This window comes from Pempheris klunzingeri, chromosome 6 (assembly GCF_042242105.1).
Source record: "Pempheris klunzingeri isolate RE-2024b chromosome 6, fPemKlu1.hap1, whole genome shotgun sequence".
NCBI lineage: Eukaryota > Metazoa > Chordata > Actinopteri > Acropomatiformes > Pempheridae > Pempheris > Pempheris klunzingeri.
Window position 1 is genome coordinate 21,826,912 of NC_092017.1, and position 27,175 is coordinate 21,854,086.

At 39.2% G+C, this 27,175-nt stretch overlaps 1 protein-coding gene across 1 annotated transcript in view; it reads left to right on the forward strand.

Moving 5' to 3' along the window:
* Positions 1–6,802: 6,802 nt before the first annotated feature.
* The window catches only part of jak1 (Janus kinase 1), a 34,332-nt gene continuing 13,959 nt past the window's right edge, over positions 6,803–27,175 (forward strand). The window contains exons 1-11 of the mRNA XM_070832899.1: positions 6,803–7,048; positions 14,242–14,453; positions 15,308–15,431; positions 19,238–19,391; positions 20,045–20,208; positions 20,921–21,189; positions 21,995–22,110; positions 22,698–22,880; positions 23,607–23,764; positions 24,027–24,141; positions 25,845–26,040. Of these exons, the coding sequence (XP_070689000.1) occupies positions 14,249–14,453; positions 15,308–15,431; positions 19,238–19,391; positions 20,045–20,208; positions 20,921–21,189; positions 21,995–22,110; positions 22,698–22,880; positions 23,607–23,764; positions 24,027–24,141; positions 25,845–26,040 (1,684 nt within the window). The 5' untranslated portion in view covers positions 6,803–7,048; positions 14,242–14,248. The remainder of the gene's footprint in view (positions 7,049–14,241; positions 14,454–15,307; positions 15,432–19,237; positions 19,392–20,044; positions 20,209–20,920; positions 21,190–21,994; positions 22,111–22,697; positions 22,881–23,606; positions 23,765–24,026; positions 24,142–25,844; positions 26,041–27,175) is intronic.

Below are 27,175 nucleotides of genomic sequence, written 5' to 3' on the forward strand. Positions count from 1 at the left end.
TCCATTAATTGCCAAAGTGGGCCATTCTTGGATTCCACCACTTGTTGACAGCATTTTTTATTCTGTATGGTTCAATGTGCTGTTATGGTTTCGCACTGCTGGCAGCGGGCGCAGAAAAGCACATGAGTCGCTGTCATTCCGCGCAACGTTTGCGGACGGAAGGAACCAAGTGAGTACTTGTTGCGAGCCATACGGCGGCGGCAGCGCGTCTCGGAGCTGTCAAATATTGCGCACAGCCTTCAGCCTTCAGTCAGTGGAGTAACCAGACTAATCCATCAGACAAACAACTCGGGAAGATGAACCTTTTTTTTTTTTTTTTACCCTCGCGAAACTCTTTTTCTGTCTCCACACCCGGAAGCCTGTTTTTTAAAATCATTATCAATTTGTCACATGGCTTTGGAGAATTCAATAACAACAAAAAATGGCGACAATCACGTTGCTCTGAGTGGTCTTGCTGCGTCATTAAAAATATTCATGTAAACACGGGGAATTAAACGGGAAATTTGCAGGTGAGTGAGCCGAAAATGTGTTCTACGTTTAATGCGGAGTGAATGTAAGTAAGAAGAAATGATTATATTTGGATCCCGGAGCATGCTGTTTGTTTTTGGCTAGAAAAGGGGTGTGTGTGCAATGCTGGGCGTTAACGTTTGGCTGCACAGTATTCAGTGCGAACACAGCGCTTATATTTTGCGCCTCAGTTCGCTTTTTAAAGAGCGCATTTAGCCCATTTAAAGCAGGGCTGCGCGCTGTTATGTAACGGCACAAACAATGGTGTTGTTTGGATGTGGTCAACTTTTGTTTATTTGCAGGAAACAGCAACAAGCGCTGGCACAGCTTATTCCACTCCTCGCTCTTATTCTCATTCCCTGGTATTAGTATCAGAGACGTGGATCCGTGTTTTGCAGCCTGTTCCTGTCACTGTCAGCGGGTTATAAGCCATTTCCCCGCTTATTTAACGTTACATTGATGGTTTATGCAACATGGACGCGCTTTCTTCACTGGATCTATTTTTTTTTTTTTTTTTTTTTTTTTTTTTACAGACGCTGAAGGCATCAAACGGAGCGATCGGCCCACGCCACGTGTTCATCCTCTGCTCTTTTTTTTTTTTTATTTTATTAGTTATTAACACATGTTGCTCTGCTTTCCACGTCCCACACGGACATTCGCGGCCAGAGCCCTGTGCAGCGGGGCTAATGGAGTTGTTTACATGAAGTGTGGAGGGCGGACTGGAGAGGAGGAGGAGGAGCCCCTACGTCGGCCAGCGACGCCACCGGACTGCTGGAGAGGCTGGCTCGCGACGGAGGGGGGGGAGGAGGAGGAGGAGGAGGAGGAGGAGGAGGGGGGTGAGGGAGGCGGAGCCCGCTAGGAGATCATAACAAGTCTGACGTCACTCGGCCTTGTGGTTGGTATGAATTATATAGGCTACAGTAGTTCGTCCTATCAGGAAAGAGGTGAGGAAAAGAAAATCTTTGTACCCGCTGTTGTGTCATGAGATCAAACATTAACCAGCAAGAGCAGAAATTAAAATGCTGTCATATGGGAAGAAAAAAAGAAGAAAAAAAAAAAAAAAGTAATTGGTGCTAAACGTGCAATGATATGAAAGACTGAAAAGCAGGATTTGGGAAGTGTTTGTAGCCACAGATTCACATCCAGAAGGTCATTAGGTTCACATTGCAAGTGCAGGTTCGTGCATTATTAACCGTCAGCCTTCAGACACAGGGAGAAGTTTCATCCTATAATGGAAGACAGAGTCTGCACTTTGCAGGAGGGAATCAATAATCAAACCACTTTGGATGTGCAAATAGCAAAAAAAAAAAAAAAGAAAGAAACATACCGTACCGTACCCGAAGGCATGACGAATAAATAACGTTAAAATGCATCAGCTTTAAGTGCATGTTGCAGTTTACTCCTATAACCTCGGAGACTTACTGCCGAGCCACTTTCACCAAATCTGGACTTTTGAGACAACCTATCTAACACAAAGTGGAATACAGGATAACAGAAACCTGGATAATCAGGATTCTATGAGCCTGTTGCATCATAAGTATAGATTAGGGGGTTGTTACAATGAAATTAAATGAAATGCTGGGGATAGATCTTGCATATGTTTTGTATGAGATACCAGCCAATAAGCTGCGAAAATGCAAAAGGAAGACATGGATACGTTTGCACCTGTTGACCTAGAGCTCAGATATTAATGGTGGACGACGATTGCAGCAGACTGCTAGACTTGACAGGCTGCCCTGGTTCAGTTATCACAGTGCTGATGCTGTCCCCATCGAAGGTACAGTACTGTGATAACTGAAGGATGGCTGCCAACTTGACGCGAGCGCAGTGAATCAACGAGCCAGAGGACCCAAGAGAAGAAAAATGGTATTGTGGTATGTTGATCTAGAAAAGTTTAATGGGAAATCCAAAAGTCCCTGTTTTTTTACCAAATTGTTTCTCTTGTTGAATCAGTCAGTCAGTCAGATTTCTGTTTGTTTAAGCGAAAGAAACATTCAACTTAAAACCTAGAAGCTATATATATCTTCACCACATATGTAACTCCTGCTTAACTATAAGAAATAAAGTGGTTTTCTTTCATTTAAACGTGTCTGTCCTTTTATTCATCTCTGCTTTTGAAAATTCAGTAGATTTTGAATACAGACATTTGCATTAAAAACAGTCAACTGTTGAGTGACTGAAGCCTCCGTCTGATCAGTTTGAAATTTAAATGAGTATTTTTCCTATTTTTCTCAAATAAGTGACATCCTTATAGATAGCACATTTAGAATAACACTGTTCTTCAAGTTCAAAGAATTTCTCGAGGAATCAGGATCCACACTGAATGTTTGCTCCACATTGTTGTCAACAGAGGGAGCTAAAGACCTATTATTGATGTGTTTTTGTGGTCTACACACTAAGGTCCACAGCTCTGTCCCACTGTGCCAATCTGTTCCTGAAACCTTAATCGTGAATATTTTGATGTACAAAGTCTGTTAAAACAACTGAGGTGCTCATTCTTTCTTTATACGTGTCACAAATGGCCTAAAGGTTTGTCTGATTCCAGTTTTAATGTGACAAAAAAGCTCATTGTTCCGCCACTATGTTTATATAATCCAATAAAACAGAACAGATGAACATGGAGACGCCAGTGTGTGATTCACACCAGTGACAACTATAGCCTCCATTTTGGGATAAACTGCTAAGTCACTGTTGCTGGTTTGTGAATCTTAGGTAATGTTCAATATATGATGTCAATATATCACATTTCAAACCCCACTTGCTCTATGATCTGTGATGTCAGTATGCTGAAATGAATCACATTTTTCAGAACACTGTTTTGAACTTTGAGTCATGTCTGATAAACCACGGGTCACTCTGCACCTGTGCTTAAAATGTTTCATTGAAAGGGTACAAACTGTAGCTGCTGTGGAAATCCCCAAAGAGTCATGATACATGTATTGTTTTTGTCTCACTCTAACCTCAATCCGCTCGACTTGCCGTGTTTTTCTGACTCACCCCGTGATATCTTGATACATTGTGGTGAAGCATATTTTTTTGATAATAAAATGATAAGTCAATAGAGGACCACATTGCCTAAAAGAGCTATTTTCTAAATGAGACCAGGCAACCCACCAAATTCCTCAATAGTCTTCTCAACTACTGTATGTGCAAACAACAAAAACTCTCCTCTCCGTTGACGCCCGTGATCATGGGGAATTTCTGTCTCACTTCCTTTACTGCAAGAACGCTCACTGGGATGTGGCATGGGAAGTCCCTCCTTTAAAATGAACCACCCATTCTTGGTCTTTCAGTGAGGAAGTAGTTTTCCTTTTTATTAACACGGATCCCTGACTATTCCAAAGCAGACTAAGTGACTCACAGTTGATGGCTGCTGCAGTGATGCAGTTCGGTGATGAAGGTCAACCCCCTTGTTGACACTGACCACTGCAAATTTGTCAGCTTTTATGACCCCTCCTGTGTGCACACATATGCTGGTGCATGAAGGGATAATGAATGACGATATAGTAAGATGGCGTGAATGTAAATGCCTGAAGCAACGATACACAGAGCAAGGAAACATAGAACATAAAAGACATGCATTGCAATGTTGAAACATAGACAGGCGAATGAATCCGTTGGCATCTGTCTACGTCTGCAGACATTTAGATTATTTCTACATTTTATATCTTTTATGTGCTCTGTTGCCTTGCTCTGTTTTGTTTTGTTTTGTTAACACTGCTGTCTTGCCCAGGTGCCTTTGTGAAAGAGATCATCGATCTCAGCAGTACTAACCTGGTTAAAAGTAAAAACAAAAAACTAAAAATGTTATGTCTTCATAGGGGAGTTATACTATAATTGTTGACAAATACCCTACTGTATAATATAGTTGACTCTTAAAATGTCCTTACAGCTGCATACAAATACGTCATACTGAGTTTTAAACCTTTTCTATTCTGATGTTTTCTGATACGTATCAGCTCAGGGATGCAACATGTAGCTGACTTTAACCCTTCTAACGTCTAATGGTCTTATGCATAACTCATTTATTTGATCTGTTTGTTTTCTTTCCACATCCACAGAGCCATTTGTTACAGTACTTTGTACAAATCGGGAAATATGTCAATGTCTACACATGTGTTTGATCTCTTCTATGCAGTCAGTGGGTAAACGCCATTATTTGTTTAGTGGAGAGGAAAAAGTACAGTAGTCCAAGATTCCTGTTTTCTCTTTTGTAACACATTTGTCTTTAAAAGACTTGCAACAGAACCTCTTATCATTTGATATGAAGGGAATGCTTAAACACATTTAGGATATTGGCTCTGTTTTGCCACTGGAGTGAATGTGCAATGTTTCCAGTAAACAACCACATTCAAAAGGGCAGTTATGCAAATTTCTAAAAGATGAGGCAATGATAATTACACACATTGGCCACACATAACTACATGTTGTCAGGTCTTGGAAATACAATCACAAAGAGCAAAGACCTGGAAGAAACTACCTACATTTTTGCCACCTACAGAATGGCAAAGATGAATGATTACCCTCCATGCTACAGTGTTCAGATTGTCCATGACAGTGAAAAATCTTATTTGGTTCTCATGTCTATATGGCTTGTTTTTTTCACTTAGGAGGACACTGCATTGACTTTCATTAATTCCCTGGAGCCTTTCCTTAATCTAAATATTACTCATTGTTACTTCACTTAGATTTTTGACCGTCATTTTTACAGATTGATATATGTAAGCAGAGTGTGGCACAAAAACGTTTCTCTTTGATCACCTATTTGAATTTAAGATGTGCTAGTTTTTATGTCTTCAAATATAGGGATCTTTAATCTTAACAATAAACATTAGATGGTGTACCCTAACCCCACAACCGTAAGCCTCACTTTAACCAAAATCCAAGTCTTAATGTTACTTAATTCTTTACTTTTGGCTCGGAAATAGCAGATGACAACCACAAAGCCCGTTCAGTAGATCACCTGGAGCTTTCAGTCATATTGCACGATCATCATCAGTAAATTGATTGCCATGAGAATGTACATCTAGATGTTCAAACATACATTTGTTTCTGAGAGTTTTCTAGACTTCTAATCCATGTTGGATTAAAAACTGAAAAAAATGATTACGTGTCTAAAAAGCGTAGCTACTTTTTATGGTTCACCATTTGGGGATCACCCTTTTGTCTCTAAATGGGAGGAGAGTCCCACTTAGTCATACAAGGGGGAAAAAAAAGCCCACATTCACACACCTATTTTTTCTCTTTATTGAACATTGTGAAGATACAGATATTCCACTGGACATTCTTTGCAGAATAACTGAAATAGGCTTCAATAAATTAGATAAAATACAAAAATGTAGGAATCTATTATATCAATAAAAGTTAACATATCTTAAGTGGGGGCTCCAGGAAACAGTTCTGTAAAATACAGCAGTGTGTGCTCACTTTTATCCCTTTGTCATTAGGATTAATAAATCCACACACAGATTGAATTCAAAAAGAAAAATATTCAGGCTTGTGAAAGACTTATTGCCTTATGTATGTGAAACTTGTGAACCAAGACTACAGTTTGTCATAAAACACAAAGGTCTATTATTACATTGAAATTTAATGATAATGTCTTTTGGCATAATTGCTATAGAATATCCAGTGTTGTTATAGAAACATCTCTGAAACACAGATTGGAAAAGCCCACATTCACTTTTCTTTTTTTAAAATTGCACTGTTGCAATGTTATACAGTTATCTTCAAATAAAACATGCTGTGGTATAGAGTTTGAAAAGGAAAAAGACATGCAGGACAACACTAAACTTTATACACAGGGGTATCATATAAATCACAACAATAGACAGACATTTAAAGAAAAATAAATTAAGCTTTACAAACCTCTACTGTTTAATTGCTTTAGTGTTCTTCAGTCCAAATAATATCCCAATGTAGTGTGTGATTTCTATTTTAAATTGTTCTACATGTGGCATCCTTTCATTCCATTTACATTTGTGAATGTAGTATTTTCCACATAAAATAAAGAGGTTTAAGATAAAAAGTTTTTATTTATTTATTTATTTTACCATAAATAACATTCTTATCATAAAAAAGATTGTGTTTCTTTCTTGTAACTGAATAACCTGTAAATATCATTAAAAAATATATATATTACATATTGACCAAAATAAAAGCCAACACTCAGTGATGGGGTTAATGTCTTAATGTCGCCTTCTTGATTGACGGGCTAAACAGCCAATCAGCAGCCGCCTCCTGCCGACGGCTTCTGCGTTGTTTTCGGGAAAGGGGACGTTTCTTGTCAGGAAGGGTTATCGAGAACAGCGGTGGACTGCGCCTTCGTTCAAGCTACCGAAACATCACCAAATACCGCGGAATTAACTCACTCCTGTTTTTCCTTTTCGATACTGGATAATTTTCTTGGGATTTTTTTGAATCAAGCAGCCGACAAGCGATAAGTAAAATCCTCCAAGAGAGGAGCTCGAACTTGGTCGAAGCGTCTAATGTACTAAACGAAACGGAAGTAACTTGCCAGCTGTCTGGCTAAGCTTGCTAGGTGAGTAAAAAACAGCGTGTCTGACTAAACAAAATGTCTGCCCTATGGTCAGTTGAACACATCCACTTGTTTGTCATCCTTCTCCGTTGTTGTCAAGCGGGGAAATGCCCAGCTACGGTTTGCTTTGACTGTCTAAGTTAGCTGGCTAACAAGCTAATGCCAACCAACGTTAGTCCTCTTGGTATGTTAGCATCGACTCTCCATCCGTATTCATCGGCCTCAGAAACTCACAGGCTGATAGATGCTGGGCCGATGTACAGTTTGGTTTAAACTAAACCTGCAGAAGAACTCACTGAGGAATATATACAGAGTTACTGTGGCAAAATATTAACTAGGTCTCATAACATGATGCAATCTAATACAATATCCGCACCACAAACTAGGGCCAAGTGTTTAAGTGATTAAAAAAAACTGTAAGAAAATTGAAAGGGCAGAAAGTGAAATGTCTTCAGCTGTCTGTATTCGGTCTTTGTGCCTATAGGGTGTTCAAGTAAACTGAAATCTGTTGTTGGATTTTTATCTGACCAGGGGGACCACAGGGGCCACAGGGACCCTCCTCCTACACAGTAAAGTTGGATCTATTAAGTGAAATGGCTTTATTGTGTTTGTGTATTTAATAATATGCTGGACAACAATAACAAAACAGGCAGAGAATGGCTGTTTTGATCATAGGTATCACTTTTGCGGCCCTCTCCTGTAATTAAAGCTGTGATGGTTAGAGAGAGAGAGAGAGAGAGAGAGAAAAAAAAAAAGATTTTGAAATTTTTCAGGCACACACGACACAAATTCGCTGGTTTTAATCTTCTCAAATCTCAGTATTTTTCTACTCCCCTGATAATATACTTAGCACATACCACTACTGCCAGGTTGCTGATTGTTGGTGTGAACAAACAAGACATTTTGAAGACGTCACCTTGGACAGGGAACTTGTGATGGGCCTTTTTTCTTAATGTTTGAACATTTTATAGACCAGACAATTAATTAATAAATTGAGAAAATATCAATAGATTCATTGATTGCCGCAGTCCTACCTGTAATCCAAATATTTTACGAAATTGTACCCGACAACAAAGGGTAAGTGGCTTCACGCGCAGTGGAGGTTGACAAAAGTAGGTGTTTCCTCTTAAACCCAACACACACACACACACACACGCACGCGCATGCACACACAAAATTTCTGGCCTTACCATCACTCAAGAAAACGTTGTCTCAAACAATGAAAGAATGTGGTTTCTTGCAGCTTGTTGCCACAAATGTGAACTGTCACACTTGAATGGTTAAAGCCCTTGAACCACACATCTATGTTTGATCGGCATTTTATTGATATCAGAATGGTAGACTTCATTTCAGAGCTATTTTGTTTTTGCTATCATCACTTGCATTAACCAAATGTTTTTACCCAACCTTGGATATTAAGTTTACTCACTTGTGTGCATTTTAACAAGTGTAAGGCATTTTCTCCCCCACATTTAGACTGTGGCTGATTTGATTGAGGAATTGATATTTGAAGTAGTAAATTATAAGAGGAAATTATAATCAAATTGGAATAATAGAAATATGGATTTATAATGTGATTTTCTAAATGTACTTTTATATTGTATGGTGATTAAAGTTTAACAATCTAAGTTTATTTCCGTTTATGAAAAGAAGTAGGCACGCTCTTTGGTGTTCACCATGGTAACTAAACATCAGGGAGCACCAGATCATCACTCACTTGACCTTTTCTTGTAATAACCAAGTTATCGCTTTACCAGCCTATCATCTACCCACTGTATTTTCATTTCAGGCTCATTGGTTTTTCAGCTTTCTAAAAATCAAACATGGTGTCGCACAAAATGGTAATTAAAAAAATGGCCTGCCCATCCAAATTACACTATTGTGTGTATGTGTTTTAATTCGTAGTCCTCCTTCCCCAACTTATGTTTAAGTTTATAAAATTCTGTGGCATTGAATTAACAATAGCGACTCTTAGCTGACATTTACAACAAAAAAGTTAAAGGCAACGTTATTGCTTCATAAAATGCCGTCAAGATAGCCAATAGTTTTTACTTTTCTGGTTTTAAGTCTGTTAATCAGACTCAGAACCAGTGCGTTACTGTAAAGTTAATATTTGAATTCTCGATTTGGTGGTTATGGTGAAGTTAAATTACATGCAGTCAAAGTATCTCAGATTTATAGAATAGGCCACTGAATTAGATTTTTTTTTTTTTTGCCCTGAAAAGTGCTGGAAAGGTCCCATAATGAAGATCAAGAAAGTTTGAATTCCTAACCTCCACAGTACTTATTCATTCTTTTGTTAGTATAATTTTCTTTTACTGCAAATTGAAATAATAGAACTATCACATACATAACATCTTATAAAAATAGTTTCATGTTTGAATGCTTGAGTGTCTTAACTTTGAGCAATTGACAGCAGTTTACCACTGAGGTAGTGAACACACGTAACGTCAGTATGCTTACTGAATCACCACACACTGGTAGGAGAGAGCGGGGTTAGCTGTCTTTCATAGGCTGGTTGTCTCAGTGCTTATGACAGCACCAAACTAGAGGGCGCTGTTTCATCATGTTGATATCAAAAATTTGGCGTGATGTCATGCTCATTAATATCTGGCCCTTTTGTGTAAGAGGCACAAAACATTGAGATGAGGAGAAATTTTGTTTTTCTTATGGGTCAGAGTAATTTTTCATGTTGCTATTATTTTTGTAATAAAAGCTCATATATGATTAGGCTTTGTCAAACATTTATTAAAAAGAGGAAGTTAGTTGCTTTTATTTGAGTCCACTTCTTAGGCACTAACTAAGAACGTGCTAGCTTGCATAAAAGGTGGGGCTGCTTGTTTCACTTGTGACTTTTCAACACTAACTTTTTCAACACTGTAAATTCCGTCATGCTACTTATCATTACACAGAATAATTCAAACAGATAATCATGATTCACATTTTAATGGTTTAAGGAGTGTTATAGAGATGGTGATTCTGTTAATTTGAAACTGATTTATTTTTATTTTTTTTATTGAAGCCCCATTGATAGCTATAGGGACAACTAACCCTGTATGGAGTAGGTTACACAATGTGTCAGGGTGTCTGAAACGGCTAATAATTTGAAAATTAAATGAAATAGAAATAAAAGGGGTAACCATTTGAACCCAAAACCTTGTGTGTGTTTATGATGAGCACTTCATATGAGAGTCAAAAGTGTGACAACAAACCCTGCACTCCCTTACAGAAAAATCCCTGGTAGCATAGCGCACTAATGAAATTATATTTTAATGCTCAAACATTAACCAATGTTACAGCCAAGCACTGCGACACACAGCTTTAAAGCGTTACTTTAAGTGCAGCAATGTAGCCATATAACTGCAAGTCACAGAAACTGATGAAAAAGGTGTGCCAATCATAAAGTCAAGAATGAGATTGATTGTAATTTACTTGGAATGATAATAAGATAATCATTCTGTGTATTGACGTACAAAAAAACACTTTAATGACAATTGCTAGATAGTGTTTAAATACTAAGGTAATAAGGCGAAACTCCCCTCTTGTGTCTGAAACTAAACAAATAAAAGCCTCACCGTAGTCCATTATTCAGTTTAACTAAACTCTGGTTAAATATCTGTAGTACTCATTCAGTTTGTAAACTGCAGTCGTTATTCACCCCACTTATAATTCCCATCTCAAACATGAGGGCAGATTTATTTGTTAAATAACACCAGACAGAATGGTATCAAGAGCAGCAATTTTGAGGGTTAGCATTGTTGTTGTTTTTTAAAAAAAAGAATTGTGTTAATTCATGGCTGTAGTCCACTTTGGAACAAATAGTTCTTACAGTCAGACTAAAGACTGACTTGGATCAGGTTGTCATAGGTCTGAACAATAGGGTGTCAGTCAGGATTTCCTATGGACACAGTAAAGGCCATACCCAGTTGTCTTTACTGAAAGGGTTTCGCTATGAAAAGTAGCAACAGGAAATTTTGAAATGGTGGGTTGAGATGGGGAAAAGGAGGCTCATTCTATTTCAGTTTCACTTTGATGTTCTTCAGCAGCACTTTTCATCATGATGCGCGTGGTCAGCTTTTTTTAGATGGGCTACCTGCCTCAGACTTAGATAGGAGGGGAAACTTTAAATAGCTGCAAGTGATGCAGAAGTGTTTACTTGTTTGTTGCTATGATATTTATTTTCTATGCTTTATTGTTTTGGACCACCCAACCAACGTAGTGTAAACTCAAGGGCTGCATTAACTGCATTAATGCATTCATTTGATTAATCTACCTATAATTTTCTCGATTAATTGTTTAGCCTATAAAACATTAGAAAACAAACATCAACATTAAATTAATTCCTCATTAACTTACTGTCAATCGACTAATAGTTGCAGCTCTAGTACATATTTTACAAAGTTGATATTAATTCAGTTCTCTACATATGTTTTTGGATTTTTGTTTTAATATTTTTTGATATTAAAGACTAAGTGACTGATTAATCTAGAAATGAATCGAAAGAAAGTAATCATTACAGCCCTATTACAGTATTTTGTACTTTTATGGAAAAAAATTTTTTTTATGGAAAACAGATGCGAACGGAGGTGGTGTTTGTTATGTCTTTTGCGTAGACTGAAAAAAAAAACTTGATGGTGTAATTTGTTCAAGATAGCTGTATATATATATCAAACAAAATGCTTACATTTCATGATTATCAAAGTAATGTCTATAAAAGAAATTTGTGTTAAGTATTAAGTTGAATTTCGGTAGAAAAAGGAAGAGGGACACACTGATTAACTCACTTTGTGAAAGTGACAGACGGATGACTCATTGAAAAAGCTCTTCTCAATAAATTCAGCAGTAAAAATGATGATGACTGTCACTTACTGGTGTTTAGGTCGGGGGGCCAGGGCATGTCTCTTGTCTCTTTCTCCCTTTTCTCCTCTAGTTTGTTTATGTAAATGTTTGTGTATGTGACGTCATATGTAAATAGATGGCGATGTAATGATTATCGCTGTTTGTTGCTGGAGTACCTTGTAACCGTTGAAAGCCAGAGAGTTTTTTAAGTACACTTAATATTTATACTTAAGTCCTAGTAGTATTAGTCCTAACTTGTGCGCATATAACAATAGCAATTTGCCCCTGTCTGCCCCTATCATTCTCTGTGCTGTTCTTTTCAAATTTAGTTTATCACAGTTAACCAGAGGGAGACAGTGATGTTGACCGCAGTTCTACAGCAGGATCACATCACTTGGTCCACTTTAGTTATGAGAAACATTACATTCATTTGGTCACAGTACAACATGTCATCCTTTGTCCTGTAGATCTGTCGAGGCGTTTAGCCGCAGGAAGTGTTCAAATTGTTGCTCAGCTGTTGCTTAGCGTTGAGGGGAAGAGGCAGGGCAAAGGAAGGTGTGTCAGGTGTGCAACAAAAAGCAATTATGATAACAATGGCCATACCTTTTTTAAAATGATACTGAACTAAAAAGCTAACTGACAAACTAGTGTTGAACTCATCTAGGATTACTGAGTAACAGCACAGAAAGTCAAAACTCTGCAAATGGCTCAGTCCTACTGTCCAACAACACTTCAGCATCTAAATACTACAGACTTAAGCTTCACTACGTTTATATTTAAACTTTCCCTCTTCAAGTTGGCACAGTTTGGCCAGCAGTTGTCAGTGTTTGATTGGCTCTTTTTCTGTGAAGATATTGAAAGTCTTGAGTAGTATTAACTGTGTTAGTAGTATTAGTTGTTAGTAATGTGAGGGAAAAGGAAATGTTTACCTGTCGTCTACACCTGATGCTTTTCACATGTGTTCTTGTAGCTGATCCTTTACAACAGAACGGACAGGATTAGCATTTTTATGTAATGGTTTATTGGACAGATCCAGTGTAGAGATGACAGAAAATGAGGGGAGAGAGATAGGGATTGACATACAACACACATCCTCAGCAGAACATGAACCGTGGGTTTGTTGGTCAACTCCCTTCAGCAAATAAATCTATACAGCTGTCTGTATAATGGCTTGTACGCACATGAAGTGAAGTGTCTCTTTCATGCCTAAAGGTAATTTTTTTTCCCTCCCATCTATGTGCTTAACTACATAATTGTGTATTTCAGCTGGATGAGCTGTCAACACACTACTGAGTGCAAAGAGGCACTGTGTGTGAACGGATCCAGTGTAAACGCTGATGAATAACTCAGGATTGCTGCCGTCGACATGCTGCTTTTGCTGTGCAGCTGTTGTAGACAGGCTATTAGACTCATCCAGTAGTGAAGCACTGATGTGTGCTGATGTTATCAGCTCACTTGAGAGGCTGACGTCATGTCATTTGCACTTAACTGAGGCATCATTGTATTCTGTGTGCTTCTGTATATTGGGGCTCTGCACTGTATTAACATGAGTCATCAGGTTGATGAACATTGAACTCAAGAGTTTCTGTTTGCTGAGCTCACCAAGCAATCAATACTTTTGCCTTATTGTAACACATGCACACACACACCCTATACACACATAACTGTCTTTGTTAACAACAGATTTGTTACTAATTTCTTCTGTAAAGATCATTATATAATCAGCTCCTTCAGCAGCAGGCTGAGGCACCCACCCTGCAAGAAGGAACGCCACCGCAGGTCATTTCTCCCATCGGCCATCAGACTCTTCAACAGCAGCATCACTGGCTGATGTTAAATACACTGACAAACAGTACATTGTCACTACATGGTTGCTAATTGGCACTGTTTTTTCACTCATCTCATTTCATATCCCTGGCCATACTGTACATTCATGTTCATAGTGTAAATATTTATTTATCATTACAATATATATTTATTTACTATTGCTTATTTTCTACTGTTGTTTTCTTTATTTCTTTTTTCTATTACTGCTTATGTTGCTGCTGTAACGTGAATTTCCCCCTATGGGGGATCGATAAAGTAAAAGTCTAAGTCTAAAGTCTAAAGTCTATATGGGTGGGACAGGCTGGCATAAGTATGGTAATTCTGAACTAGGCAACAAAAGCACTCATTAAACTTTAAAGACAGCCTGAAGACTTGTGATTGTTTCCCATGTGTGTATTTTCTCTTTTCTCTAGCTGATATTGCTTATGAAAGTCAAAATGTTGCTGCATATAGAACCTATGACGTTAACGCAAAGGTTTAATGTAACATTCCCACTTCCCCATTTTCTCTTTGTCACTTCACTTATCTAGTGTCTGAATGCCAACTCTGTGGATGATGGAGTTGAGCCGGCAACTCTGTGGGAAGATGAGGAGGTCCAGTAGAAGAGCCCAGCTCCCCTCTTCTCCTATTCCCACTTGGGGCCTGGAGATCCACTTTTACATACCAGATGAGCACCAGCTAGAGTACCTGAAAGGCTGCTACACCGCGGAGGAGCTCTGTGTGGAGGCTGCCAGGAAATGCTGTGAGACTGACTTGTTGCCTAGTTTGCACAATCAAAAATTGCCTGCTTTGCTTATTGATATAGTCTCTGTTTATTGCAACTTATGAAGGGTGTGTTATTGATGTCACAACCAATATAGTGTGTGGTACATAAGGGCCAAATCAGTTGGAGAGAGCAAAATCATCAGGTTTATAGCATGTTGACAGAGAAAGGCAGACATATGAACATAAGGTGAGGAACAGCTAGTAAGACTGAGAACAACACCCAAAATCTGATTACAACACATTCAGTGTTGGTCATTTGGTGACACACTATACCTAATAAGTGAACATAATGGGTATTTTGTAATGTGAAACTAGAACTTATCCCTGTCTGTACCAGATCTCAAATCTAGATGAACAACATTTGTTACTGCCTTACCTCTAAGTGCTACAATTCAGCTGTCAATATGTGAAATAAAATGTATTAATTCCTAAAGAGAGGGACTTTGTGGTTGCAAGAGAATCAATAATAATAATAACAATAATAATAATGCAATTATAGTGCATGACACTACTGCAAATCCAATTTCAACCACAGTTTAAAAGCCACGAATCAGTTATTGTAAAACTTGACAAAGTGGCACTCCGTGAGCTCTTAGAAGAACTGTGTCTCTCTCTTTACCCAACCTCTAGTCATCCTGTAGCCAAGTGAGACTGATTTAGTGAAGCATGCAGATATTTCTGTCTATTTATCTTGTTTTATAAGCAGATAGTTTCCTTGCTTTGGACAGAGGCTACAAATCAACCTCAGTCCCAATCCAACAATTGGTCTGAATATTGATCCTTTTTCCTCTTTTTTTTTTTTTTTTTGTTTTTTTCTCCTTCCCTTCTCAGCAATCTCTCCCTTGTGCCATAACCTATTTGCCCTGTACAATGAGACAACTCGCATGTGGTATCCTCCCAACTATGAGTTCAAGATCACGGATGAAACAAGTATCAAGTTGCACTATCGCATGAGGTAAGAATGGCATCACTGCGGCGGCTGACAACATTGGAGTTGAATTTTATTATTTTCTAGCTGCCATTTATCTCCATAAAATCATTTCTGAAGTTGAAATAAAGTGTGCTTTTCTTCTTTAAACCACTTTAAATGTTGTGTTGTCTTCAAGGTATTGGGAATATTATTATATATTATCATATATATTATACATTTTGGTGATGAAGGTCAGAGCAATTTAAATATCTATATGGAACACCCACCTCAGGGAAGAGCAACCTTGTCCAGACTTTTGATACTGGTGCACCTTCCTTAATTGAGCCCCTACACCCATTATGCCATTGCCAATTTGGCAGCACTGAAAGGCAGGACCCTTGGCATGCTGACGCCTGGTTCCTGGGATGTTGAATGTCTCTATCTGGTGACAAGGAGCAGGAAGTGGAGTGATACCAAGCAAACAATGTGCCATAAAGAAGCCCTTAAGTAAATATAGTTGAACTTACTTTTACAAAAAGCACAGGCTCTGAAGCCAAACTTGTAAATAAGGGCATGACTGTTTCCTTGTCAGGAGTTTTCCAGGGCCAGAGGGTCAATGGGGTAGCGTGAACAGGCCCCTTGGTGAGTGCTGATGTGTTACACCTTTCCCAAAGAGAAGTGCCTCCTAATTGTGATTGTTAGTCATGAAGAGAAAGGCGTTAACTGTTGCCTTGGGGGTGGCTAGTAAGAGCAAATGTATAGTTTCTTTGTTACATTTGTAAGATGTTAGCGACTAACTGCACACACTCCCACATCCATCATTTGTCCAAAAGTCCTGGGTGTTCAAATTATTTTCATAATGAGCAAAACACATAAAATAGAAACAGGATTGTTGGGGATGTGAAATGAATGACAAAGTTATGACTCCACCTTGTAACCTCGTCAACAAAGGTGGTATCTGAATAATCTGTTTTTTTTCTATTACTTTAACTGTTAGTTTTAAGGGATTAATTATTACACAAAGACATGATGGATGTGCTCTCGTCAGGGCATGGGCATGTCCTTTAACTGTGCACAGTTTCAGAAGACCATAAAGTTTGTGGCATAATGTGAGAACAGCCTGCTGAATATTGTGGTTGTGAATCAACAGCGCCGTAGTTCTGGTTGTATAAGATCAAAATGTGGTAAATGGCACTGGGTGAGATACATTCCACGTTTTCACAGACTTGTTTGATCTTGATTCTCACTTTGGCTCGATTAAAAAGAGAGCAAAGGAAGAACGGCTAAAAATATCTCAAACAATGTTTGGAATTCAGCGAAAGATCAGAGAGACCAAAGGTTTTAAACTTTTGGTCATGAAATAATATGATCTTGGCATAGAAGGCAATCAGAATAGGAATAGAAGGCAGTGAGTCTGACTCCATACATGACCCATTGATAAGAGGCTCAATTGGTTTTCAGGGGAAGGGAAAAAGGAGGGAAAGTTTTCATGAGACAGACTAGCAGTGTTACTTTAAAGGGAATCTTTGCCACATTTTATGTGCATGTCCAATCGTTGTGATCAACTGAAGAATTAAATACCTCTGTGTGGTTTATTGACCAAGTAAACAGTTCTTCTCCTGCAAAATTTGTTGTACTTCCTGGTCAGCAGTGCTAATATTTGAGTCACAGGTAACCAAGAGGAACTACAGGCCTTGTTAGCTTGGATACTTAACCTATTCTGCTACAAGTTTCTGCATGGGCAGTTTTTGTTGAGTCTTGCCTTGGTTATTTTTGAGCTGTCTGTGGCCGAAGCTAACCCCAAGAGAGTGGAGTGGAGTGGAGATGATTTTGGAATGGCGAGTTGGGAAGGTCGCATGCTATGCATTATGGTAAATGTAGGCACTGCCGGCATGACTTAGTGAGCAGGATAACTCACAAGCTCACAAGCACAAGCTCATAACTCAAGTTCTTCTGGTCAATAAAACACACACTGAGGTATTTTTTTTGCTTCACTTTGCTACATTTAGCATCAACACTGATTGGACATCCATGTAAAGAGCGGCAAAATTACTGCTCAACAAGAGTTACGTCCCTCTTGAGAGAATCCAGTCAGCAAGTTGGGTAGCGTTTCATGCAAAGAGGAGAAATAACATAACTGTGGTGTCTGACGTACTTCCTCTTTCTTCGTGCTCTGCTTTGACAGTACCAAGTGAAGAGAAAAGCAAGTATGCAGTATGCAAGTACGACCGTCGTCTCATTTTAAAAAGTATATTTCCCTTCGTTTTCGCCGGCGCCCCTTAGTACGGAGCAGTGGATTGATACGGGTCATTGAGATGGAGCCAGATCTGTGTAAAGATGTGGGCACAAATAATTTTTTTCTGATTTTTCATTGTTTCATTCATCTGATTTTCCCGCGACTGGACATTAGCTAGAAGCAGCCTTAAGTGCGACACTTGGTCTGGGTGGACAGAAGATCTTGTGGGCAGCAATCGAATCAATATCTGCTTTAATCCAAAGTAATTCAAACGTGTAATTCTGCCACAAGTAATACATGTTTCAGCGATAAAAGCGATGTAGCATGAGCTATGCCCGCTGCTTCTCCTTGCAGCAGTGGTGTGTGTGTGTGTGTGTGTGTGTGTGTGCGTGCGCGCGATGGGGGGTGAACTATTTGAATAATCCTTGAATAGTTCACAGTAACTGTCGAATAGTATTTTGCTTGAAATGCCCACCCCTAGTTATGTGTGTGTATCTTGTTTGTTACAGCCTGCTTTGCGTACTGTAGTGCAGTCTCCCAAAAAAGGAATAGCATATTGTGGCCAAGTCTTGATATACACACAATCTTTGGCATAAACAAATGTTCAACACAAATCACACACAGGGATTAAAGTGCCACCAGGATGGATTCCTGTCAGGTAAACAAAAAAGAAATAAGACTCCATCCACACAACCCTGCTCTAGTGGGTCTGTGAGGTTGCACTTAGGCACATCAGTGCTTTTAAATGAGGCTTTTTGTCTGCATGCTAACATGCTTAACAATGACAATGCGGTATGCTTATGGTAATATATAATATTACCATGTTTGATATCTTATGTTTGTATGTTAGTCTGCTAATATGTGCTAAATTGCACAAAATACAACTCAGGCTTACTGGAGTGTCAATAACGTGACAGACGTCAAAAACACCTGTAAAAACGCTGTCTATGGGGACTGCCCACTTTGGGCAATATTGTTGTTCTAAAAAGGTCCCATCTCTATCAAAAAGCATCATATTTCAATGATCTCTTCCTGAATGTTTCTCTCTGGCTAGTAAAGTCTCAGCAGTTGTGCCATCAGTATGTGCATGCCCGTTGGCTGAATGTTACTGATCTTTATCTTCTGCTATTTTCTATTTTCCCTCTCTTTTTTTTTTTTTTTTTGCATGTTTTTCGAATGGTATCTGGATTTGGATCTCAATGATTCCTGTACGCTGCCCAATATCTGCTGTTTTTCTGGGAAGAGTGTAGACAGACGTCTGTGATGCTGAACAAAAAGAGATGATATATTTCCTCTGAAAAGCACAGACAAACTGCTTCATTTGAGAGAAAACAGGAAATTAGGTCAAAGCCTAAAGGGGAAATACGGCCTAGGACCGACATTGTAACAGACTGGGCAAAAGATTAAAGTGGAGATGATGAAATGCAGAAAAATGGGCACGGGGAAGTGTTAGTCACGGGCATTTTATGTACTTCATTTCTTCACTTATCACTGCATACAATAAAGGAAGCGATAGAGAACTTCCTGTTTTATTGTTTCTATGTGCACACTCAGATGAATGAGCATTTTTCCTCTATTAAGTCTTTTCACTTGTCTTCTTTCTGTCTCCTGTCAGGTTTTACTTCAAAAACTGGCATGGCACCACTGAAGGTGAGTCTCCAGTTTGGAGGCACTGCATCAGTAAACTCAAAGGAGGACATAGCCAACAGAAAACACCAGAAGGAACGCCCCTACTGGACGCTGCCTCCCTCGATTACCTGTTTGCCCAGGTGAAAAAAAAACAATATATTTCTATATATACTGTCATGGCAGCGTTGTAGGCCTTGTCCTCTCATTGTTACCATTATTAAGAATATACTGTATCTGGACAGACAATCTAATAAGATCTGACACTACCAAAATCTTTTCTTTCTTTTATTTTTCAAATTTTTGTTTTTATAATTTGTTTCTTTGAGATACCTTTTGAAAGTACATTCTGATTGAAAGCTCAAACAACAGTACAGTTCACAGTTGAGTTTCAAAACAACAACAGCTAAGGGGAAATGTAACAATACCAGGAAGTGCAGGTTTAAGGTCAGCAATACACTGCACACCCCTTCAATGTAATTTAGAGCCAATGTTGTCAATTCAATTCTAACAAAAGACTGAAAGATGTTGTGGCACAGGAAAAACGGATGCTTCCACACTTCAAATGATTTTCAATGGTCCAAAATGTGAGAAATTCATCTGAATTTGCTGTAAATAAGGCAGTGTGCTTCTTAATTTAATTTTTTTGCCACTGAAGGACCCAAAGTATATCTTGGGGTCCTTAAGTGGCACAGTATATCTTGTAATCTCCCATTTCTAATGGAGTTCTTCTTAGGTGTTAATGTTGTATTTGGTGTGTGTCTACATTGATAATTGTAATATGTTTGTCGTACAGGGCCAGCATGACTTTCAGAAAGGAGTGGTTCCACTGAGGATGTCCCAGTCAGAGGCAGAGCAACATGAGATAGAAAATGAGTGTTTGGGCATGGCTGTGCTTGCTATCACTCACTATGCCACGCACATGGATATGCCACTAGCCACTGCTTCCCATGAAATCAGGTAATACACACCTAAACATTAACACATAATATGGCTTGAATCATTGATTTTCTGATCCAGTCAGGATGGTGTGACTTCAGCAGACCTTTAATTAAGATCGAAGATTGAAAATGATTCTATGAAATTCACCTGCTCGTTCCAAGTGTCCTGTTTGAAGGGCATTTTAGTGCTCAGCTCACTTGCATATGTTGTCCCGAAAAACAGGCTTTTTCCACATCCACAGGGGGTGAAACAAACAAGCATGATCCCTCATGTAAATTCCACTCAATGCAGTATATTCACACACTGGGCAGAAAATAGATTGTTGATGAATTAAGAGCATTATCTGAATTCCTGTCAGAGAAAACGGAGCAGTGGTGTTGTCCTGATTATAGTTGTGGTGAATTCAACTATAAAGTGACGTCAGGAACTTCATAGATGCATACAGTACATACATACACAATTAAATTTTTCAGCTTCACCTGACATCCTCTTGCTCACGTCCGTCACGTCATAATCCTCCCCAGAGTTGAAGCTGAGAGAACCTGTAGACCACAAAAACACTTGCACATAGACCAGGAAGTAACTAAAGAATGAGATGGCTACTCTTTAATTCATAGTTTCTGAGAAGTCACGTTTTTTCCTTGCCTTCACTTGCACAAAGCATAGGTAGTAAGCGCTGAAAGAAATTGTGACTTAACTTTCATCTATCTTTCTTTCTTAATCCCACCAGCTACAAGCGTTTCATCCCAGAGGCGCTGAACCAAAACATTAAGCAGCGCAACATTCTGACACGCATCCGCATCAACAACGTCTTCAAGAAATTCCTCAGCGAATTCAATCGCCGCACAGTCAAGGACAGCAACATCACGCCGTACGACCTGAAGATCAAGTACCTGGCCACCCTGGAGGGCCTGACCAGAGGCCTGGGCAGCGAGCTGCTTGAGCCCATCTCACTCAGTGTAACGCAGGAAGGAGACCTCTGCAATGGAGGTTACCATGGTAAGATTTCAGGAAGATGATTTAAAGTTCCCAGGCAGTCAGATTTGTGGCATGCAACAGCTCAGTGTAGGGTTGTGTTTGAGATGGAGTTTTACTCGACCCAAAAAGAGAATTATTTGATTAGATAATCAAGGTGGGAGTAATAACAATAAAGGAAACATGTTGTGGCACACCAAGAGAGGGAGATGAATGAATTGATGATTGTTATTATCATTATTATTCTTTTTTATGGTAGTATTGCAATTTTCTAGTCAGCTGTACATCTGTATTGGATTAAAGTAGTTAACTGACAGTATTTACTTTGGTGTGTTTACGTGGAGAGTACCTGTGGTGTCCCACAGTTCTCGAAAAAAAAAAAATTGAACTTTGTTGACATCCAAATATACCTGAAACATTGTGTGTGTGTGTGCTGATGGTGAAAACCGAAAGTGAAAGAAACAAGATGTTTACATGTCACATTAACCCACTGATCACAGAGTCGACCAGACCCTTTTATGTTTCTAACCAATGTGTGAAGTTTTCAAGCACTGATGCAGAACTGGATAGTCTGAGTAACCTGCTTAAGATCAGAATTGTCTTTCAGTGTAAACATACAGTACAGTAGCAAAGGCCAATAAGACATTTCCCTGGCTTCACTCTGCTCTGCATAGTCACTGCAGGATTTCCCAAAAAACAATAGCGAGAAACCAATTAATTAATGGATAAATACTCCGATCAATGTGTCTACAGCCTATGTGTCCACTGGATTAGAGTATTTGGCTGCACGTGCAACGGCTGTGGTTTAATTTTTGCTTGCTGTTTCTAGGGTACTACAACCAGAGCCAAGGGCAGAGCCAGAATCAGAACATGGAAACAAGCCGTGACATGCAGGTCCTGGTTACTGGTACTACTGGCATTTCCTGGAGAAAGAAGCCTGCTACAGTGAGTGAAACTATGTGGCGTGGTATCTGGTTTCACTAGTGCCAAATCAACTGGAAGTATCAAGCAACTATCAGACAGATCTGTTTGCTATTAAATGTAGAGCTTCTTGACAGAATTACACAAACGTCATATCAGAAAAATATTGTTAACTTGTTGTATATGATATGTTTGTATACGAAGAATTAAGATTAAGGTGAAGCTGGATAAATTACACCACAATATTAAAATCAGGAACTAAGCAAACTAGTGCTCCTTTTTTATGTTTTAATTCTTGCTTGTTAACAGTATGTATACTGCCTGCAGTTTTCCTTACAATCCTGCTGCCGTTGTAATATTTGACATAATCAATGATAAGTATCAAATTTCATGTGCACTGTTGTTATTCTTATGCACAAAGACCTGGAATTGGTTCTGTAAAAATACTCCAGAAATTAGAGCGTAGCGGATACATTATCTTTTGATGATGATGATGGACAGAGTATGTGAATTACTTCATTTTGTTCTTGGATAGTACTTTGAAAACGCTGATGGTTTACTTCCTTACATAGTTTTTATGTGTGTACGTCTTTTGCATATCTTCAAAACAGACGCCTGTGATCTTTAAAGAAAAGGGCAAGTCAAAGAAGAGCAAGCTGGATGGAAAACAGATGAATGACAGAAAGAAAGATGCCAACGAAAGCTGGGTGGTGTTCTGCGACTTCCACGAGATCACTCATGCTGTCGTCAAAGAGGCAACGGTCACCATCTATAGACAGGACAACAAAAGGATGGTGAGACAGACGCACAGACCATCAAAGAGCATTGTGTTTCATGTGGGATGTGTCGCTTGCACTAAAATCTGCTTTTAGTAACCCCAGCTGTAACTTTATATGATTATTTTGAGCTGTGGATTGTCATTTGCAATGTTGTAGAGTGGTAGAATGTCACACTAAGACAGAACCTGCAAAAAGACTGTGTTTACATTAAATACCCTATAATGGTGTGTCTGAAGCCTGCTTATAATTTTTAAGATCAATTGTCAACTTCTTCATTCATTCATTTACAATCATTGTTCTACACATGTTTTCTAAAATGTTTGGTATTTAACTTTAAGGATTTATTGTACAAAATTTCTGTGGCTTAGCGGTTGTATTGACCTCAATTCTACACATCAAAGTAAATGCAGTTGTGATGTGTCTTAGTATAGTCATAATAAGACCACTCTTTCTCAGTTATTTTAGTAACCTGGACTACTGCCTCGACTTGTTTTCATAGTTGATGGGAACGAACGGTAGCATTTGCTTGGAATTGCCTCATGCTGAAGTATCCCTCTCGCTGCATGCTATCAGCCATGAGTAATGGTGGTATCATGCTTCATCATGAAAATGGATTTTGAGTTTTGTAACGCTCCTTTAGATAGCCCTCTCGAATATTGTGGTTTTATAAGAGCTCTGATTTTGATCACTTCTTTTGTCCCTCCCTCCTTCTCTTCATCTATTTGTGTCCTCTCTTTACAGGAGTTGGTTATGGCTTCTAGGGCTGAGGCTGTGTCCCTTGCAGCCCTTGTGGATGGGTATTTCAGGCTTACAGTGGATGCCCACCACTACCTGTGCAAGGAGGTGGCCCCTGCGTCAGTGGTGCACAACATCAACAACGGCTGCCACGGACCCATCTGGTTTGTACTGGCAGTTTTATTGTTGGAATGTGTGTGTGTGTGTGAGCATGTGGCAGTTTTATTACACATATGCACCATGAATCATCTGCTGCTGACCTTAATTCATCTTTACCTATACTCTACCTGCCTCCTACCTGCACATGCAGACATGCTATATTTCACTGACACTTTTATTTAAGTCTTTTGTATAACTTAAAACCTTCAGTCTACTTTTCATAGAACCCCATTACTGCCCACCTTTATTATTCCTCTCCTTTTTCAGTACGGAGTATGCCACCTACAAACTGCGTCAGGAGGGCAACGAGGAGGGCACTTACATCTTACGCTGGAGCTGCACTGACTATCAGTACATCATCATCACTGTGGTCTGCAACGAGGTAAAGTAGATTCATTCAGGTGTCAAGAAGCTGTTTCGTTTGTCCCGCACAATAAAATCAAGTGTGTCATTAGCTCAACAAATTCTTTTACAGCCAGCCCGTCTTTGTTAGACCCCAGGAATCTTTGGGAAATTATTTGTCAATGCTCCATCATAGTATGATAATTAGTCCATTATAGTTGTTACATGCATTAGTGGTATAAGTATTATTAAGTACAAGTATTGTCATATTTCCCATTGTTTTTAAAAGTAGAAACTGAAAATGTATTTGAAAAATTAATTATAATTGAAGCGAAATACACATAAAATGTGGACGTTAGTGTGAATTAGCCAGCATGATGTAATTTTGTCCTTCATAAGAATATCTTCAATAAGTGCTCACATTGGCACTAAGGAGAGTTTTGAATTTTAATTTGTGCTATGCCCATAGTTATTGTTGTGTTTGTTCGATTTCTACAGGCCTCTATGCTATAAAACGTTATATTATAACGATAAACTGATGTAAGCTGAGATGCTCTTACACAATCTGTCCTTGAAATCTGGAATCCTCATAATGTCATATCAGGAAATTGTAGGACTAATTTCCTGATATGACACTATAAGGCAAAGTGGTCAGGAAATTAGTCCTATGAACTGTGTACACGGTGTTGTGCGGCTACATTAAAAGAGGATATGAATGGACTGAATAATGTATTATTAGGATAGGTAATAACTTCCATCCCAATGATGTACTTCGAAGGCCTTGTGTAGGTTATTCACAAACCAGAGGACATGGCACACACACATACAGTAGCCACAGAAACACCGCACCAATTAGAGTCAGTTTATTTTCTATTGGATTACACGATGCTTAGATTAAGACAGGTCACTACAGTGCACTGCAGCATTATGAGTCAGCATGGGAGGAAGCACCCACTGGGTCAGCTAAGCCACTGTTTACAGACACAGAGGGCCAAATACATGTTAGTGTTGTAGTAGTTAGAAAAAGAAAGTGTTTCTAATGTAAGTAGTTTTTAAGATATTGACATTAGCTCAGTTCATAACACTTATGGCGCTTTTCCATTACACAGTTTTAGCTCTACTCGCCTCTACTCGACTCGGTTTCGGTCGTTTTCCATTACAATTGCATACCACCTCAACATGGGTGGGTTCGTCATAGCGAGGCGGCCCGAAACTCCAGTGGCGTCATTTGTATGCGACACAAACACAACACAACTAAGGACATCGAGTGTTTGGTTTGCGTGTAGCCATTTACCTCGTTCACAGAAATAATAACAATGCATGGTCGCTGTTGCCAGGGTTTTAAAAACGGCGGGTTTGATTCTTGTGAACGAGTCGATCTCATGACTCATCTAGGGACGTCACTCCCAGGCCAATCAGTGGCCTGCAGTCTGTTGACGTCACATTTTCGGCTCGACTCGGCTCGACTAGGCTTGCTTGGATCCCCGGACGAGTAGGTACTAAAAAAGTACCTGGTACCAGGTACTATCACCTAATGGAAAACCCTAAAGGTCGAGCCGAGTAGGTGCTAGTGGAAAAGCGCCATTACTCACTTTTCCTTGCACACTCCCACTCTTCTAAAATTTTTAAATTGTCCACTTCACTTCTGTTGCTCATTTGATCTTTCCATTAGCCTCATGTTCCTCCATGTTTGCCATTTTGTCCTGTTGCAATCAAACACTCTCTCTCTCTTTCTGCATCCAGGTGGACCAGGAGTCTCGTCCTGTGCGTCAGTATAAGAACTTCCAGATCGAGATGGTCCCCAATGGGTTCTGCCTGTATGGCACTGAGACGTTTCGGCCTACACTCGGGGAGCTGCTGAAGCACCTGGAGGGCCAGAGCCTTCGTACCGACAACCTTCACTTCCAGCTGCTGCGCTGCTGCCCTCCTCAGCCTAGAGGTAAGCTTAATTCCATACATACATAGAAAATGACACTGTTATCTACTCAAAGGCACATGCAGGAACACCCAATACCCACACAGTACTACAAATACAGCAGGATAAGACGAGATAAAACAACCATCAGAAAAAAAAACACTTAGCTTTCATACATAGTCTGCCTGGGAGAGGAAGGGTCTGACTCTGGCAATATTCCCCAAATGATAAAAAGACACTATAGTCATGTTTCTAATGTCACATTCAAAATATAGATCAGAGTCAAAAATAACATCATAGTTTTCGACCCATTCCTTGGTATTAAGTGCTAATAATATCAGGTGGTCAGGCAGTTTTTTCTCTTTCAGCTTTTTCTTCAATAACAAAGACCTTAGTTTTGCCTTCATTTGCTGATCTGTAATAATTTTAGCTCACAGGGACAAATAGCTAGGTATTGTCTGTGTAATTATGGAAATAGATGTTGCGATTTCTAATAACGCTGAGTGGTTAGATATACAGACTGAAAAGAATTGGGCAATTGGGAAGATGGAGCTCTGTGGGGCACCACATTTAGGTCTATTTATTGGTGGAGCGGTCATCCACATAGAAATATCAACCAGTTAAGTAAGATTTGAACCATTAAAGAGCTGTGCCAGAGAGACAGACCCAGCGTCCTTGTCTGTTCAGCCGAAATTTTTTATTGTATTCAGATGCGGCACTTAAAGCTAGCAGGACAAGCACAAAGGTCATCCACAACTTTGAGTTGAGCTGTTTCCTCACTGTGCTGGGTCCTGAGGCCAGATTAGAATTTTCTGAATAGAAAACATTGGAGATTGGTCTGGAGTTAGAGATCACACGAACAATACTTTGAGCTATATTGTCCAGCCTCTTCTAAGAAATATTCATTCTGATGGTTGAAATCTTGTCTCTGAAATAAGTAGCAAATTCATTGCATTTAGTAACACTCAAGTGATCAGAGTTATGGCTGAGACAGGGTTTACGAGACAATCAGCAGTTGAAAAAAGGGCCCTTGTCCTTGAATTGTGAGAAATTTGATTCCCTAGTGAAGGTTTGTCTTCATGATGATTCTTAAAAGTATATAATCCGCAAAACCATTTGCACTACATATTTTTCATATTTTCAGGTTCAGCTGAGGTTA